This window comes from Anas platyrhynchos, chromosome 2 (genome assembly GCF_047663525.1).
Source record: "Anas platyrhynchos isolate ZD024472 breed Pekin duck chromosome 2, IASCAAS_PekinDuck_T2T, whole genome shotgun sequence".
In the NCBI taxonomy this organism is placed as follows: Eukaryota; Metazoa; Chordata; class Aves; order Anseriformes; family Anatidae; genus Anas; species Anas platyrhynchos.
The window spans coordinates 137,527,228-137,542,444 of NC_092588.1; the positions used below are offsets into that span (position 1 = coordinate 137,527,228).

Consider the following 15,217-nt stretch of genomic DNA (forward strand, 5'->3'; position numbering starts at 1 on the left):
ACTTTCTGAATCAACGGTTTTTTTCCACCTGATCATATCCAGCATGTCAGATAGTGAAGACTTCTCATTCTGCTCATTAAGCAGCTAAAGCTAAAAAAAATAAAAAATAAGGAAGATTCAACAAAAAAAATCAAGAAGTGATTCAGAAAGATCGCTGAACAGAACCTCTGACAGCCAACTTCAGCAAAGTGTATTTCTACTGAAGAGCCCTAACCAACCATTTTTAGAGCCAATCTCTTGGTCCTTTTAGGCTGGCAAGGGACAGACTCATCTCTAGACAGCTGCTTCAGGATATAATGACCACCCTGAACTGAAGCCCTGGAAACGCTGTGCACACACTTGAACTGGCTCTGAAAAAAGTTTAGTTATGGTAGGAATATTTCTTGATTTATTCATCAACTTTATTTGGCTAGGCTCTTACATGTATACCAAGGCAAGACTACTGTCACAATTACTATCATTAGTTTGATTAGATGTTTGTCTAGAGAAGAACCGGGGCAGGTCAGTTCAATCCAGTGGAAAGCACTGCAGCAGGGATGCTGCTCTGGACTTCTCCGTGCAAGGAAGTCAGGGGAAATATGATCACTGTGGATTAAGCTACAGAAATGGATTAATTTGAACTGCTGCCTGTGAAATACAGAACAGAGTGCTCCTGTGCTTTATAGTTTACCTTATTTTTGCTTATTCTACACCAGTCCCCAATGCCATGGAGACAAACCTTCAGAACAGAACAGACAGCTGTTCTGTGGCTGACAGCTTCTGTGCTGAGACTGTTTTATTTGTGGGTCCCCAGACTCAGGGGGTTGGGCACTGCAGAGCTAGAACAGCTTAACTTAAAGATAGCGAAGAGGGAAGAAGGTGGTGAGGAAAATTGGAAGAAACAAGAGAGTCAGCAGCTGTCTTCTCCAGTACAGACTAAAATTTACCCACTGTGTGTAAACAGGGGATCGGATCAGTACAGAAGAAGTAATCTGACAAAATTTTTCCAAACCTGAAGGCAAGGAGAGGTCACATCACCTCCTCACTTGGCACCAAGAACAAAGAAGGGATGCAGAACGTATGCCTTCAAGGTACTCTAGTGTACATTGTGGAAGAAACAAGTGAACAAAAAACAGAAGTGTACATGCATGAGAAAGGTGTCATTATCCACTTAAAGCTGCAGGAAAACTGTAACCTGCACCAGGAGAGTCACCATCTCTGTGACAACAAATCTGTCTATAGAAAAAAAATATCAGAGAATTATCAAAGTTTACTCCCATCACCACTTGACTGTGGTTTTTTTTTGTGTGTTTTTTTTTTTTTTTTTTTTTTTAATCTTCCCTGAAATTGAAAAGACTTCCATGTTCTGTTGTTTGAGAGTTCAGACCTAAAACATATAAAGGAATGCTACTGCAACAGCATTTCCCATTTTAATAGAGAACATCAGAGTAAGATTCATTAACACTGTGCTATGTTGCGTATTTCTTTAGGGGCAAGCACTTTCCTAGAGAAATGAGGAATCCCATATAAGCAACACAAAAAATTAAGGAACTCTACTACATGCAGTTCAACTTAATACCCATTTTAGAGAAGGTGCCACACAACTGGTACAGGTTCTGTTAGTGATCAGTAGGATCACATGCCCAGGCCCCGTTCAACTTACTAAGTTTAGGTACAGGTTGCGTATCCCAAAACTGGTATTTACGTTTGGTAGCCTCATCAATGTTCTTTGCTGGACCTTGGCATGCAGAGAGCAGCTCCATCGCTCTCTGGATGTCTTGAAGTTTCTGCATTGGAATGGCTGGATTCTGCACAGAGACAAACAGAAGAGGAAGCTTATTGGATATGTTTATTTTGAACAAGCTGTACAAATGTGTTCATTTAGTTTATTCTTACGTATTCTTTCACATACTTTTCTCATCACAGTTAGCTTCAGTATAATCTTCAGTGGCAGGACAGAAGGATACGTGGGAAACAGACGGGCAGCTTCACAAAATCCTTAATAGCTTTCAGTGGTATTTGCGTTTAACCATCAAACTTTGGTGTTTATAATACAAATACTGCAGCATTAAGGCAGGGTAGCAGTATAATAACAAAATGCTTTTTATATTCCCCTCCCAATGGTAAAATAGAATAAACAGCATAAAGCAGATCAGCTTAGGTATCTAACAATCTTAAAACACTACACAGATATTTGAAGTTGTCCTTTATACATACACTATAAAACATTACTGAAATTCAGTACGGCTCAATGTTTTGGTTATGATGTTGCTGCAAATATCCACTTTTTAACCCTAGTTATATAGCATATACCTTCTATAAACTCCCAAATTTTATCCTGGGTAGAACACTGTATTGTACAATATATAAGAATTAGCCATCTTCCCATTAACACCAACCACGCCAACACTCACAGCGAAAGACTTTAGCTTATGGAAGCAGACTTAAAATAAACCAACCTTCTATTTAAAGGTAGAATAATCTTTCTGGAGAAGTTATCTGAAAAACATAAAACCTCAGGCTAAACGTTTCTGAACTAAGCTCCTAAATCCTCACTTTTGAACATTCTGACTCAGTACAACTGGAATGAGAATTTCACCTGCATATGAAATTGCAGAGGAATCATGGTAATAGACTTCTAAATGTAAGGGTTATTTCTCTCTCACTCTCTTCATCCTTCCCTGTCACTCATTTAAAAATCATCTCCCAAGTGGTAAGTCCTGTTCTGAGGCATACTAACAGCATGCTTATGCTCAGGCTTTCCCAGACTTTGCAGTGCAATAAATATATTTGATGGAATAGTCTCAAATGGATTGGAAAATGTTAAGTATTTCTGGACAGAGATTTCAAGCCAGATTTTTTGTTTATTTTTTTTTTGCTGAGTATCAACGGATCACTGCTTCAGTATTTCACTTTCTATCTAGGATTTGTGTGTTGAAAATCCACCATAAACCGCATGTAATAATGACATTAAAGCTTCATTTGGATGGGCAGCTGCCTTCAGTGCCCTCAGTCACAGACAGAGTGACTCCCTGCCTGTAGCTCAAGCAGGCCATCATTTTCTAATTTTAATAACCACTTGTACTCTCTAAACATAATGCAATTTCTTTCACTGACTTAAGTATGGCTGAACTTGACATGAGTGTGCTTTAACCATCCATCAGTGAGTAGTTGTGAACTAACATATTTACACGCTTTCAAGTAGTTCAACAAACTAGATCAGTCCTACTGTAGCATAAAGAAAACACTCCATACACTCTATGCTAAAATCCAAGTTATAGTGACATTGAATACTTCTCTCAACTAATAATCAATTTGCCTGTTACCCACTGGCCTGATACAAACACTTCTAATGCTGCTAGATAAATTCTGAACTCTTATCAGTAAGGCAGCAAGATTTATTTTTCTTGACATACTACAAATTATTTTGTGTTTGGGATTTTTTTTAAGTCTAGTATTTTTTCTACATTAAGAAGAAAACAGAAGATATAAAAAGATATAAGTTCTAAAAGGATCTTACTTGCATATGTAAAGTAAAAGTTCATGTTTTGGTACTGAACATGACATGGTTAGGGACATCTACAGAAATCCCCTTTCCTCAGCTTCCTGAGAAAAGTAACCTATATCACTGCAACCTGGATCTTAGCAGAGTGTTGTTTGTTTTTTTTTTTAAATAAAAGTTTCTTGAGAAGCTGAAAGGAAACCGTTTTGGTCTCTTTCAGTGGAAAGCAAGAAATACCTATGTGAACTTCAACACGAATGAAAAAGAAGCACGATTTTGTTTATTCCAGTGTAAAGGGAACAAATGCACGCAGCACAAGAAGCCCCTGTAAGCCACAGGGCTGAGGCTTGCCTTGTGGCAGAGCCTTTGAGGCTCCCATTACCCACAGCAGTAGGGAGAGTTCAGGACCGCTCAGCAAAACGGATGTGCACAAGCCATTAAGAACAGGCAGGATGCATTTGAGGGTGCTGAGCGAGCCAGCTGATGTTACTGCCAGGCCACTCTCTATCAAGCTTGAAAGGTTAAAGCAAGCGGTGGATGTTTCCTATGACTGGAAAAAGAGAAATATCACACTCAACTTTAAGAAAACTTTGAGAACTCAAGGGTCAGTCCTGTTTATGATGTGTATAGAGTGCTTTCTCTGCAAGCTCACGGGTCATACCTGGCTGGGAAGAATGGTTGATGTGCTGGCCTCCAGAGCTGCCATTCCAGGCAACCTCTATGGGCTGAAGGGAGAAACTTCAGGAAGTTTAAAAAGTCAAATGCAAATTCTTGCATCTGGAATGGAAAAAGCCCTTGCAATGGCAGAGGGCAGAACTGACTTGCCAGGACACAGCCTTGCTGAAGAGAACTTGGGAGGCCCTTGTGGGCAGAACTAACATGAGCCAACAGCCTGCTCTCACTGCAAAGAAAGCCAGCTGCATGCTTGGTTGTAGCAAGTCTCCCCCTGTACCTGGCACCCTCAGATCACACCACACAGCTCTGAGTTCCCCATTACAGGAAAACTATTGACATAGTGGAGTGAATTCAATGGAAGGCAACTAAGATGGTTTTAGGGGCTGCAGCACACAACACAAAAGGAGAAGCTTCGAGCCCCTGCTTTGATCAGCATGAAGAAGGTGGCTAACAAATGCTAAAGGAGCAGGAGGAATCTTACTGCTGCCTAATGGGAGGATGTAAAGAAGATTGAGCCAAGTCTTTTTGAAGTGGCATAATGATAGAACAAGAAATGAAGGACAGAAGTTGAAAAAAGAGAAAGTTCCGTTTAGATGTAAGGATTTATTATTTTAACCACAGTGATCAAACACTGGAATAGCTGGCCCACAGAGGTTGTGGAGTGTCCAGCCTTGGAGACCTAAGAAACCCATCTAGTCCTGAGCAACCTGAATTAATTAGATCTAATCTAAGCAGGAGGTTGGTCTACAGAACTCCTGAGGTCCCTTCCAAGCAAAGTTATTTTATGACTATATCACTCATAGTATCAGAGATCTGGCAAGTTTATTTGTGCCAATGTGGGAAAGCTACGTCCCTGAGGCTTGTAATGAGGGGAGAGCTCAAAAGGTCTTTTGAGATGGGCGGTGAAGAGTCCTACAGGTCACCTGAAGTACGCAATGCTAACAAGCATTTATTGCCGTAGTTACACTCATGCCAGTGTAAAAAAGTCCAGTATCACAAATGAGAGAGTGAGAAGAAAAGGAGACTCGCAGTTCTGTTTTTCTCATCTGCTGACTGGGACACCAGTTTACAAACCCAGCTCACCTCAAAATCCTTTTCAGTGAGTTCAGAAGCCCCACTGAGTGATCCTGTATATATTCTCCTTGAGACAAAGTGTACAATGTCACTTCCCTCTTAAATATTTTGCAACCCTCCCTTTCAACCAACAGCAAGCAAATGCTAAATGTTTTTTCCCCACACTTCACATACTACAAGGAATAAAAGTCTAAGTATCACTAGAGTAGTGCAGAAAATAAATACACTTCTACACACCGATGCAGATCAGCCGTCTACAAAAACCTAAAACAGAAAAGTTGTCCAAGACAGAGAAACTTGTCTACTAATCAGTGAGTACACCTGGAACACTGAACAAAGGGGGAAACGAGTAAGTGCTGGTGTATTTGCAGCTACAGAAAAGAAGAAGCCGTGTGAGGACAGTAAAACAGTTGAGTTGCCTGCAGCCTGAGAGAACGACTTAAATAAAAGCATCCCTTGTATGCCTGCAAAAGAGAAAACTAACATTGCTAACAAACTGGCTAAACTTCTTGTGCTACTAAAATACTCACTCAGTGCACCACTGTTAAGTATGCAACTTAGAACAAGGATAAATTTCCACACTTGCAAAATGCAGTAGAGAAGTGGTGTGCAAGACTGCAAGGTGCTGATAAGTAAAGTCTTGCACATGAAATCTAAAACGTGAAGTAGCTTCCTTTTAACGCTGTTAGAGGTCACAACAGATTTGGTCAGCAGGAAATCGAGGAACTCCCAAGATACTGCAAAAAATGTACTGTATCTTAATATTAAAACTGACCTCACTTCATCTATAAAAGAGTGTGATATTACTTGGCTGTTGCTTGCAAATAGTCTTGCATTAGCAATTCATGTTTTGTACTTTATAGAAAAACAACGTCAAAATGCGTAGTGAGAGCAGAAAGCGTGTGAGATCTCCACCTATTTCAAAATGTCCCCTGGGGCAAGCGTGCCCATTCAAAGTACTTGGTGTGACACAGGGAAGATCGAGAAGGAGAACACAAAACCTATCAGTACGTTGTCAAAACAGAACACAACTGCATCCTGAAAATCAGTTGGTAACACCAATATACTTGACGAACCCTGCAGGATTAATAGCGCTACTGGTACAACAGCATAACTTTCTCCACATTCATCTGATAACGCAAACATAACTACTTTGACATGCTCAGTGGTCCATGAACTTTCCTATCACCATGTTATAAGCCTCTGTTCTCAGGCTCAGATTTCTCTGGAGATGAAAGCTGTATGTTAAAAAAGCCATCGGGGCATATTACTCACCATTTAGTTAGAACCTGGTAGTCAAAAGCATGCAAAGCCCACAAAGGTTGCACATCCCCTTACACAATTTGCATTCTTACTTACAGCAGAGACATTTCAGATGGCAAAAAGATTCTTCAGCCTGTATCTCCACGATAAATATTGCTGCATTTTGTGTAAGAAGACTTTGTGTGCGTGTGTGTGTAGAATATACAGTTGCCCTTACTTGCCCTTCCCTCCTCCTGCTGAAGCTTGCCACGAAATAGCATTATGCTGTACAAGTGAAACTGCACTAAGCCATGCTAGGTGGTGGCTAAACTAAAGGCGATTCGTCAAACACAAACTGTACTTAAAAGCATTACCACTGCAGATTAAGGCTCTCTTCTACAAAGCCTGAATTCGGACTGCTGTTACAGAATGCTGTGGTCACAAGGACTCTCCAGCTAACTTCATACAGTTGGCCAACACCAGGCCTTACACCTTGCTTCTGCCTCTATTCAGGACAGAGTTGCCTAATTCAGACAGGTAGCACTTCCCACTCTTTTTTATAAAAAAACAACACACAAATTAAAATCAAAACGGAAAGCAGGCACAAACTGAAACAGAACAAGGCTCTCACTTTCGAAGGCTGTTGAATTTTAATCTCCTGGGAGTCAGATGCAGAATCTGATTTGGTGCCTCCAGAATTTGGTTTCTCCTTTTTTCTCTTCTGTTTCTTTTTCTTCTTCTTCGCTCCCAAATCCCCTCCAGGACTTCTGCCAGAAATTCAGAGAATGTGCAGTGAGAAAAATCAATACCACCAAGCTTAAAATTCATAAAGACTAAATATGGAAAAACCAGCAGTGTTATGTGAAAAATCTAACAGCAGTTTGAAGCTGAAGAAAAGGCAGGGCAAAGGAAGAAGGGGGGTGTAGGAGGGGAGGAACTGAGAGTGCACTGACAAAATGCTTCCTGCAAGTGTCTTCTAAGTTGTTTTACAGTCAGAGCCCTGCACAACCAGGCATTTTGACACAGTGGCATGAAATTGTGATACACTCTAATAGCCAACGCTCTCCTTGATGTTATTACTCAGGTCGAACAAGAAATGGCCATTCCCATATATAAGGCAGGAGGTTCATCAGCCTAATGAGGTGTTGTACTTAGCAAGAACCATCTTGCACAGAAAATGGGGCCAAGGACTTCAATCAAGAAAGGTGCATTGTGATGTTGTATACAGCAGAGTAAGAACTCCCTTACGCTTCCAGAAGTGATCACTTGCTTAAGTTTCACAGTGTAGGGACAGGTAAAAACTCCATGCCTCTGTGACCATAATAACCGGCCGCCCCATTCCCCACACAGTCTGCTCCGAGTTGGGGTGCAATTTCCCAGACAGAAGGGATTTAGAAATGCAAATTCAGCTGAGCTTGAAGGTAAACTCAAGGAAGTGCAGGAACCAAGGGAAGCAACTTCCTCAGGAATTCAGTAACTATTAACAGCCTGATATTTATTCTCCTTGATGCTCAACCATCAGGGGCATCTGAATCCAGTTTTGATTGGATTCTTCTCGTTCTGCTTTCAGGGAATTTTATTTCTAATTTAAGTAGTGATTAAAGTCCTCTGTGAAATCTCTGTAAGAAACACCACCAAGTGATCCAAACATTTGTACTTTAAAATGATCAGTACAATGGTGTCCACCTCAAAGAAAAAAAACAAAACCAAACCAAGCGTACACTGCACTTGTAGGTTCTGCCATATCTGGGCTATTGATAAGCAACCCCCTTTTTTTCTTTAAAAGATTCTAATTTAGCAAATAATCAAGATATGGAATCGAGATTAGATTAGAGTTTGCAAAGTGTGGGAGGTGTTGGCAGCTCTCAGACGGAAGGCAAACACGGAGGGAATGACTCAGTTAACACCAAGCCCTCTGTGAGAGGCTTAGCGCCCAGCCACCGTGCACACTGCACCGAGCTCAGGGCAGATGTTAGGGCTTGGGGGCCTGGACATTTCTACAGTGGAAAAAATAAAATAAAATAAAAATCAAAGAAACAAAGCATTGCTTATTTTAATTTTGAAATGGCACTGGCAAATCAAAAGAAAAAATAATGTAGCAAAGTTACTAAGATTGACATGCTTGAAAGGGCCGTCTTTTTTTTAGCCAGGACACGCTCACTTTCATGAGTACAGCGCCCCGTGTCTTAGCACCTATACCTAGTCAGCACCAGCCAGTAAGAAAATAACCAAATTTCCAACCTGGAAGCCAAAAACCTGCAATTAATCAAGCATTTAACTAAGCGAAGACTCATTTTGTGGCATCATTACCGTTCTCTAAGAAAGATCAACCCTGACAAGAAGGTGACACACTAGATTAAGTCATGCTCCCAGAGAGGTAAGAGTTATAAATTTGGGACCTTCTGGGATCAGACCCAAGGAGTTACTCAAAAGACAACAGTGTGGTAGTAGACCAAATGCTCACACAGGGGAGAAAAGAAAATCTGGAGTATTTACTCTGCAGAAACAAAAGGTTGAGCTGTCTAAGTGAGGCAGGCAGAAAGCTGCCTGTTGTATGATGGCAGTACTGCCTGATCACAGAGATGACTCCATTAACAGCTTCTGAAGTCTCAGTTTAAAATAATCTAATTTAAATCTATTTGAAGGCCCGTATACCAAGCTGACACTTGCACAGAATCTAAACAAAGAACAGACCCAGATGTCTGACAAGAGGTTATAAATATGAGACAGTGAAAATAATAATAATAAAAGAATATATATAACATATACATTATATATTTATATATGTGTGTGTGTGTGTGTATATAAAATAATTGCACAAAATCTAACTTTTCCAGGACTTCTTCACCTCTGGCAAAACTGAAACAGAAATACTGGAGAAAGCGATCTTGCCTTTGCTAAGATTCATTTACTGGGATACCACTTAGTTTTCCTGATCTGTCCATAAACTTTCACCTTTCCCTCCACCATCTCTGAAGCCACAGGCTGCGTGTGCCCCAGGGAATTGGACTCAGGGCTGAGCTGCTGCAACGCTGCTCCTCGCTCCTCTCTCTGCAGGAGCCGGCCCCACTCACATGGCCAGGGGAATTCTGCTCTCTGGGATTACCTGGGGGTCAATGGCTTGTTTAGTTTGGTGAAATAACAAGTGACTGTGCTAAAAAAAAAAAACAAACAAAAAAAACAAAAATTGGCAGCTACGGAGAAAAAGCAGCTTTGCCAAGCTGAACTAATGTTATCCCCAGTTAAACTGTACTTTTACCAGGATCATCTTAGCTTGTTCTTTGACCAGCTCAAGGCCTTTTTCATATAGAATTGCACATTTTTTTTAGCTGAGAGAAGACAGGACTAAATGGTTATAAAAGATGAATGGTATTTACTGCTCATGTTTCTAAATCTGTTTGAAGTTGGGGACAGTAAAAACTTTTTTTTTTTTTTTTTATTTTATTTTAAGACTCCAGCTGTGAAATAAGTAAAAGCAAATTAGCTAAGTGTGTTTGAAACTTGCTTGAATAACCTCTCCCTTGTCTTTCCCCGACCATTTTTTCACATGGTACCTTCCCAAAACCCAGACCTCGGCTTACGACCTTCAGTGTTAGAGCTTCCACACCGCCTCTTACGAAATAAACACCTATATCTTCTGCCTGACAGGGTACCCAGGGACTGTTCAGAGCAATAATTCATAGGCAGTCTGCTGCTCATGTCAGTCCTTTATTGCTGTTATAGTCCACAGAAAGTAAAAAGAGAACTTAAAGGGAGATCCATTCGTCCTTCAGCTCTTTGGGCATGCCTGCAGCTGAGATCTGGCAGCGCAGAAACTCCGACTGAGCAAACAGGCTTGTCCAACACGAGTTACAACCAGAGACACCAAGCGATTTAGGGCAAAAGCAAAAATGAAAGTTCTCAGTAGTTTTGCTCCGTCTCATGCTCTGCCTTGAAAAGAACCAAAAGGTTTAAAAACCGGGAGCATGGCTGGGAAGGGAGGAAGTTTGTTGCTCAATATTTAGTAATTGCGCCGGGCACGATGGCACAAAGGAGATGCAAAGGTAACAAGATTAGTAGCAGAAACTCCTACTAAGGCTTTTCTTTTTAATTAAACATTCTTGCGTGCTGACTAAGATCTGAGTTCTCCTTGTCAGTTCATATACACCTATCTGACACAAAATACATTAGAGGCTAGAAAAGATTACTTTCGCAGCTTGACGAAAGCTGACCTTCAAGCATGAAATCATGTTTTTAACCAGCCCGCCACCACCGAAGCGGTGCAGGGACAAGGGGCACCCTGCGGGGGAAGGAGGAAGGGGACACACAGCTCCCCGTGATGCTATCTCGTGCTGCCAGGCCTGGAAACACACATTTTCATACAGATGAACATGCCTGCCCCAGCCCGGCCTGCCACGCAGCCCACAGCTGGTTATACTGAGAGAAACGCTCGGCTGTAGGCCTGGGGGAGATCTGCCAGCCCAGCAGAGCTGCGCTCGTACCAGGAGCGTTTTACTGACAGGAGGCTGAGCCCACACGCTGAGGCGTACCTAAGTAGGGACACAGACTTAGGTATTTTTAACCACATCCACGATGACGATTTTGTGATTCTGATGAATAAGAAAGCAGCGAGGCCCGCACAGAGGTAATGTGAAAATCAATCTGCGGCTGAAGCAGGAGAAGAGTCAGGAGACCTCCCTCTGTCCCAAAAAGATTAAAAGGTTTAACCCCGCGACAGAAACAGGCCGTGGGTACATCTTTCAGCAAGCTACTCAGGCCCACATTTTGATGATCTTGTCTGCAAGTTACAAATATAAGCCCGTGATCCCACCCACATACCTTTCCACTTATGTACACACATCTGGTGTTTTGCATAAATGTGAAAAAAGACTTTCGCCTCTCCCAATATGCGCCTTTTTTTTTTTTTTTTTTTTACATTGAAAAATGGGGATACTACTGCATTTGAGGAGCGTGCACAGGCCAAGACACAACCTGTGTGGAGCCCTGAACAGAAGTACAGAGAGCTGAGATGGAGGAACTGGGGGAGCCTCAGAGGTACGCTGCCCAGGTGGCCACACTGCCTCAGCTCCATCCTTCCTGATCTGGGGCCATCCTTCCCCCTGCAGATCTTTCAGTGTTATTTTAATTATCTTTTTGGACAGCAAATCCTGCTTTAGCAGACACAGCTTTTTTGCAACGTCAACATCTGTTTTAAATTACAAGGAGTGTCAATTTTAAGTTAGCAATTTCTCAAATTTAAAACCCAACACGTATTTCTGATGTTTATTTTAAAGCTGCAAAGGCATGGGACTGCATGGTTAGGGTTTCTCTCTCCTTCACAGTATATTTTGTCTCTCTATGAGTAAGTGAGGTTTCGAAACTAAATTTCTGAAGGTGCTATATAGATCTTTTTGATCATAAAAAGCAGATCTCATGTATGCAGGCAAGACTCCAACAAATTTCAACGTGGTATTATTTATACTAGGGCTGTCCTTGGTTCATATGGAAAATGGAGGCTTAGATGCAAAGGGCTTTCCCACCCTTGTAACAGGTCACCAGCATTTCGAAAGAATAAGAAGGTCCCGACCCCAAAAGCTTATTATATGTCCTTCAAATTCCACTGTTAAAACTAGCATTACTAACAGCCCTTCTGAACTAAGACTTCCTTCGCATTTATTTCAATACTTGGAAGCGCAAGATTCTTCAGCATGAAAATCTAGTAGTGGTGCCTTAAAAGCAAGCCCAGCAGATATTCCTCAAAGCTTTGCGTGTTTCCCCTGCCTCCTCCTTCAAGTTTGTAAGGCTGCACTCCAAGATTTCAATCTAGCATGTTAAAACTGAAGCACTGCCTCCAGTACCTTAAAAATATATTAGCCGTGTATGTGTGTGTATATATATATATGTATATATATATATATATATATATACACATACACGTAGTGCTGTTTGGGAAGTTGCAATTGAGTACGCTACTAACACATTCAAAGTAAATCATTGGGGGCAGGGGGAAGAATTGTTTAAAGGTCACACTTTTTCCTCATCTGTTTACTAAATATTCTCTGCCCAAAGCCCGTCTGCCATAGAGCAGAAGGAACTACTTAGAATGAATGGAAAAGCCTTACAAAACCAGGCTCAGCAGGGTAGGTTCAGGTGCACTAAGTATGTATTTTTCTACATACACACTAACTAAGCTATTTTGTAAACACTTTATTATGAAACAGAACAAGTACAGCATAATGCATCAGGCAGGAGCAAACTGCAGACAGAACAGGAGAACAGCAATATGAGTCACACAACATACATAATCCTGCATCTAAAAAACAGGACCAGAAACAGAGGACAAAGACATTTGCACAGTCGAGAGTTATAAGCTGGTATTTGCTGCTGCAGACAATCAGTGCTCAAGCACCAAAACAAAAACGTCTTACATGTATGTGTATATATATATATATATATATATATATACACACACACACACACACACACTTACCATATTTACTGTGTTCAATATTAGAAGGACACATTAAGAAACAGTTTGGAAGTAACTTCATTGACAAAGCAATCCTGTTAGAGACTGTCACGCAACACATACTCTACCTCCTTATAAAAAACTACAGGTAAAGATAGCACAAGATTAAATATTGATCGGCATGAATGGAGACCATTCAGAATTTAGCAAGCCAGTTGGCACAGTCACAGTTTTAAGTCGTAAGACTGCTTATAAATTGCTTAAGTGTATAAAACCTAATCTAAAAACTCAAAGGAAACTTTAAAGCCACCTCTAAAATGAAGATACTACAACAGGGAGAAAAAGGGTACTAGTACAGGCTCCTATTACTACGGGTTAGTTTCCCCTGATTGAAAGTAGGACTTAAGACAGTGTGTTTGCTGTAGCGTTAAGACTTGTCTTTCCCTTTGATGGAATTTGTTTGAATACTTCAGCCTGCAGACCAATTGTAGCAAACAAGATTCTCACAGGCTACAAGAACACAAAATACAGTAATTCAGACGTCAATATTAGACTTCATGCATCAAAAGCATCGCAGAAAACTGACACTAATGCTTAGAAGCTTTTCTTTACTGCAATAGTCTGCCACTAACATCATGAAATTTCGTATTACTTGAAACATTCAGTTCCTAATTCAAAGAAGAATAAAGCAGCTTCTTTGAAATACTCATTAAAACATATTTGGCGCTTTTAATAAAAACAAGCTTTGCAGAGAGCAGCGTACAGTCTGCAGCTCCAGGTGTCCCACAAAGCTCAGCGAGACCCCAGCCGGAGCGCAGCAGCAGCCCAAGAGCACGCAGGAGCTCAATTCTTTGTTCCACGGCCGCTGCTTGGGCGCTGCTCCTGCACCCGGTGTCCAGAGCACAGGGCCACTGACAGGCTGCACTGCACAGGGCAACTACAGCTCGGTCACCAGAGCTGACAGAAGAAGAAACTGCAGTAGGAATGAAATAGGAATGAATCCTAGACAGCCATTACCCAGCTAACAGTCTGGCCTGGCACGTCTTCGTCTGCGAAGAGCGATGAATAATCATCCCCTGCTCTTAGTGGTGCTACTTTTATGTATTTGGGAATCATCGACTGTAGCGCATTCGTGCAAACAAATACAACAAAAGCACCATGACAATTAAATGCTATTTTGCTCCATTTTAATATTCAGGGATGCTATTAGCGCAATTATTTTTGACAAATATTTTCACGTGTGTGCCGTGAACATGCCAACAGAGTGGTGGGCACGGAAGTTTTCCTTTTCCTGCCTTTTACTGAAGTCAGTCCCCCAAGTCTCTGGGATTTTCCTGCCACATTTAAGATGCAGTGCTGCTTGTTGCCAAGCAAATCCTAGGGGCAGGAGACGACAAACAGCTTACATCTCCAAACATCAATCACCTACAGAAACGCTCTCACCCAAATGAATCAGAAATTCATGAGGAAGGTATCTGCGTAGCGGCGTGTGAATTAACCTATTTCGGGTTACTCCAGCCACTCCTAGTTGAGACAACAAAGCGCTTCCTTCACCACCGTGTTTTTTAATCCTCAAAAAAAGCGGGGGGAAGGCGCACTGAAACGAAACCGTATTTTTAATCCGCGTTTCCTTCCCCACAGCCCCACGCTGCAGCAGTGCCGGATACACGGCACCGAGGCTCCACACGGCGCCTCCCGGCCGGGAGCTGCCCCCGCTCCCCGGGCAGCGGGCACAGGCCCGGAGACGGGGAGATTGGGACAATAGGGAGCTGAGGGGTGTCCATCCACCCATCCATCCATCCATCCGTCTGTCCGTCTGTCCGTCCACCCACCCACCCGCAGGCACCGTGTCGGGGTGCCCGGCAGGGCCCCGGGCTGGGGCAGACGCGGGGCTGCAGCGCACGTTTCGCCCTGGGGCTCCTCGGCCGAGCCGGGGGTGCCTCCTAAAAACCCCCAGACCCCAAAGCACAGCCCCGAAATCCTGGGAAATCGCCGTAAACAACAGCCGGGAGGGAGGGAAGAAGGGAAGGAGGAGGGAGGGACGCAGCCCCCGTGGCCGCCGCCGCGCAGCCCTGGTCGGGGCGAGCTGAGCCCGGCCGGCCCCCGGCGCGCCCCTACCCCTTGGCGTGCTCGGCCTCCTCCTCATTGTCGCCGTCTATGCCGCAGGTGTCCTGGTCATCCAGCTCCAGGCTCTGCTGGCTGGCCGCAGACTCGCTGTCCTCCGCCATCACGGGGGAAGGAGGGAGGGGAGGAGGCGGGGAGCCTGTGAAAGGAACCGGGGCGCACGGCGGCGGCGG

General features: G+C 42.7%; 1 protein-coding gene across 2 annotated transcripts in view; it reads right to left on the reverse strand.

Moving 5' to 3' along the window:
* NMT2 (N-myristoyltransferase 2) overlaps positions 1-15,217 on the reverse strand; it is a 31,170-nt gene extending 15,953 nt beyond the window's left edge. Inside the window, exons 1-3 of one of the 2 annotated variants that reach the window (XM_038173730.2) lie at positions 15,039-15,217; positions 7,104-7,239; positions 1,643-1,787 (exon numbers count right to left, since the gene is read on the reverse strand). In XM_038173730.2, the coding sequence (XP_038029658.1) occupies positions 1,643-1,787; positions 7,104-7,239; positions 15,039-15,148 (391 nt within the window). In that variant the 5' untranslated portion in view covers positions 15,149-15,217. The remainder of the gene's footprint in view (positions 1-1,642; positions 1,788-7,103; positions 7,240-15,038) is intronic. The other variant, XM_072033671.1, reaches the window with a different exon arrangement.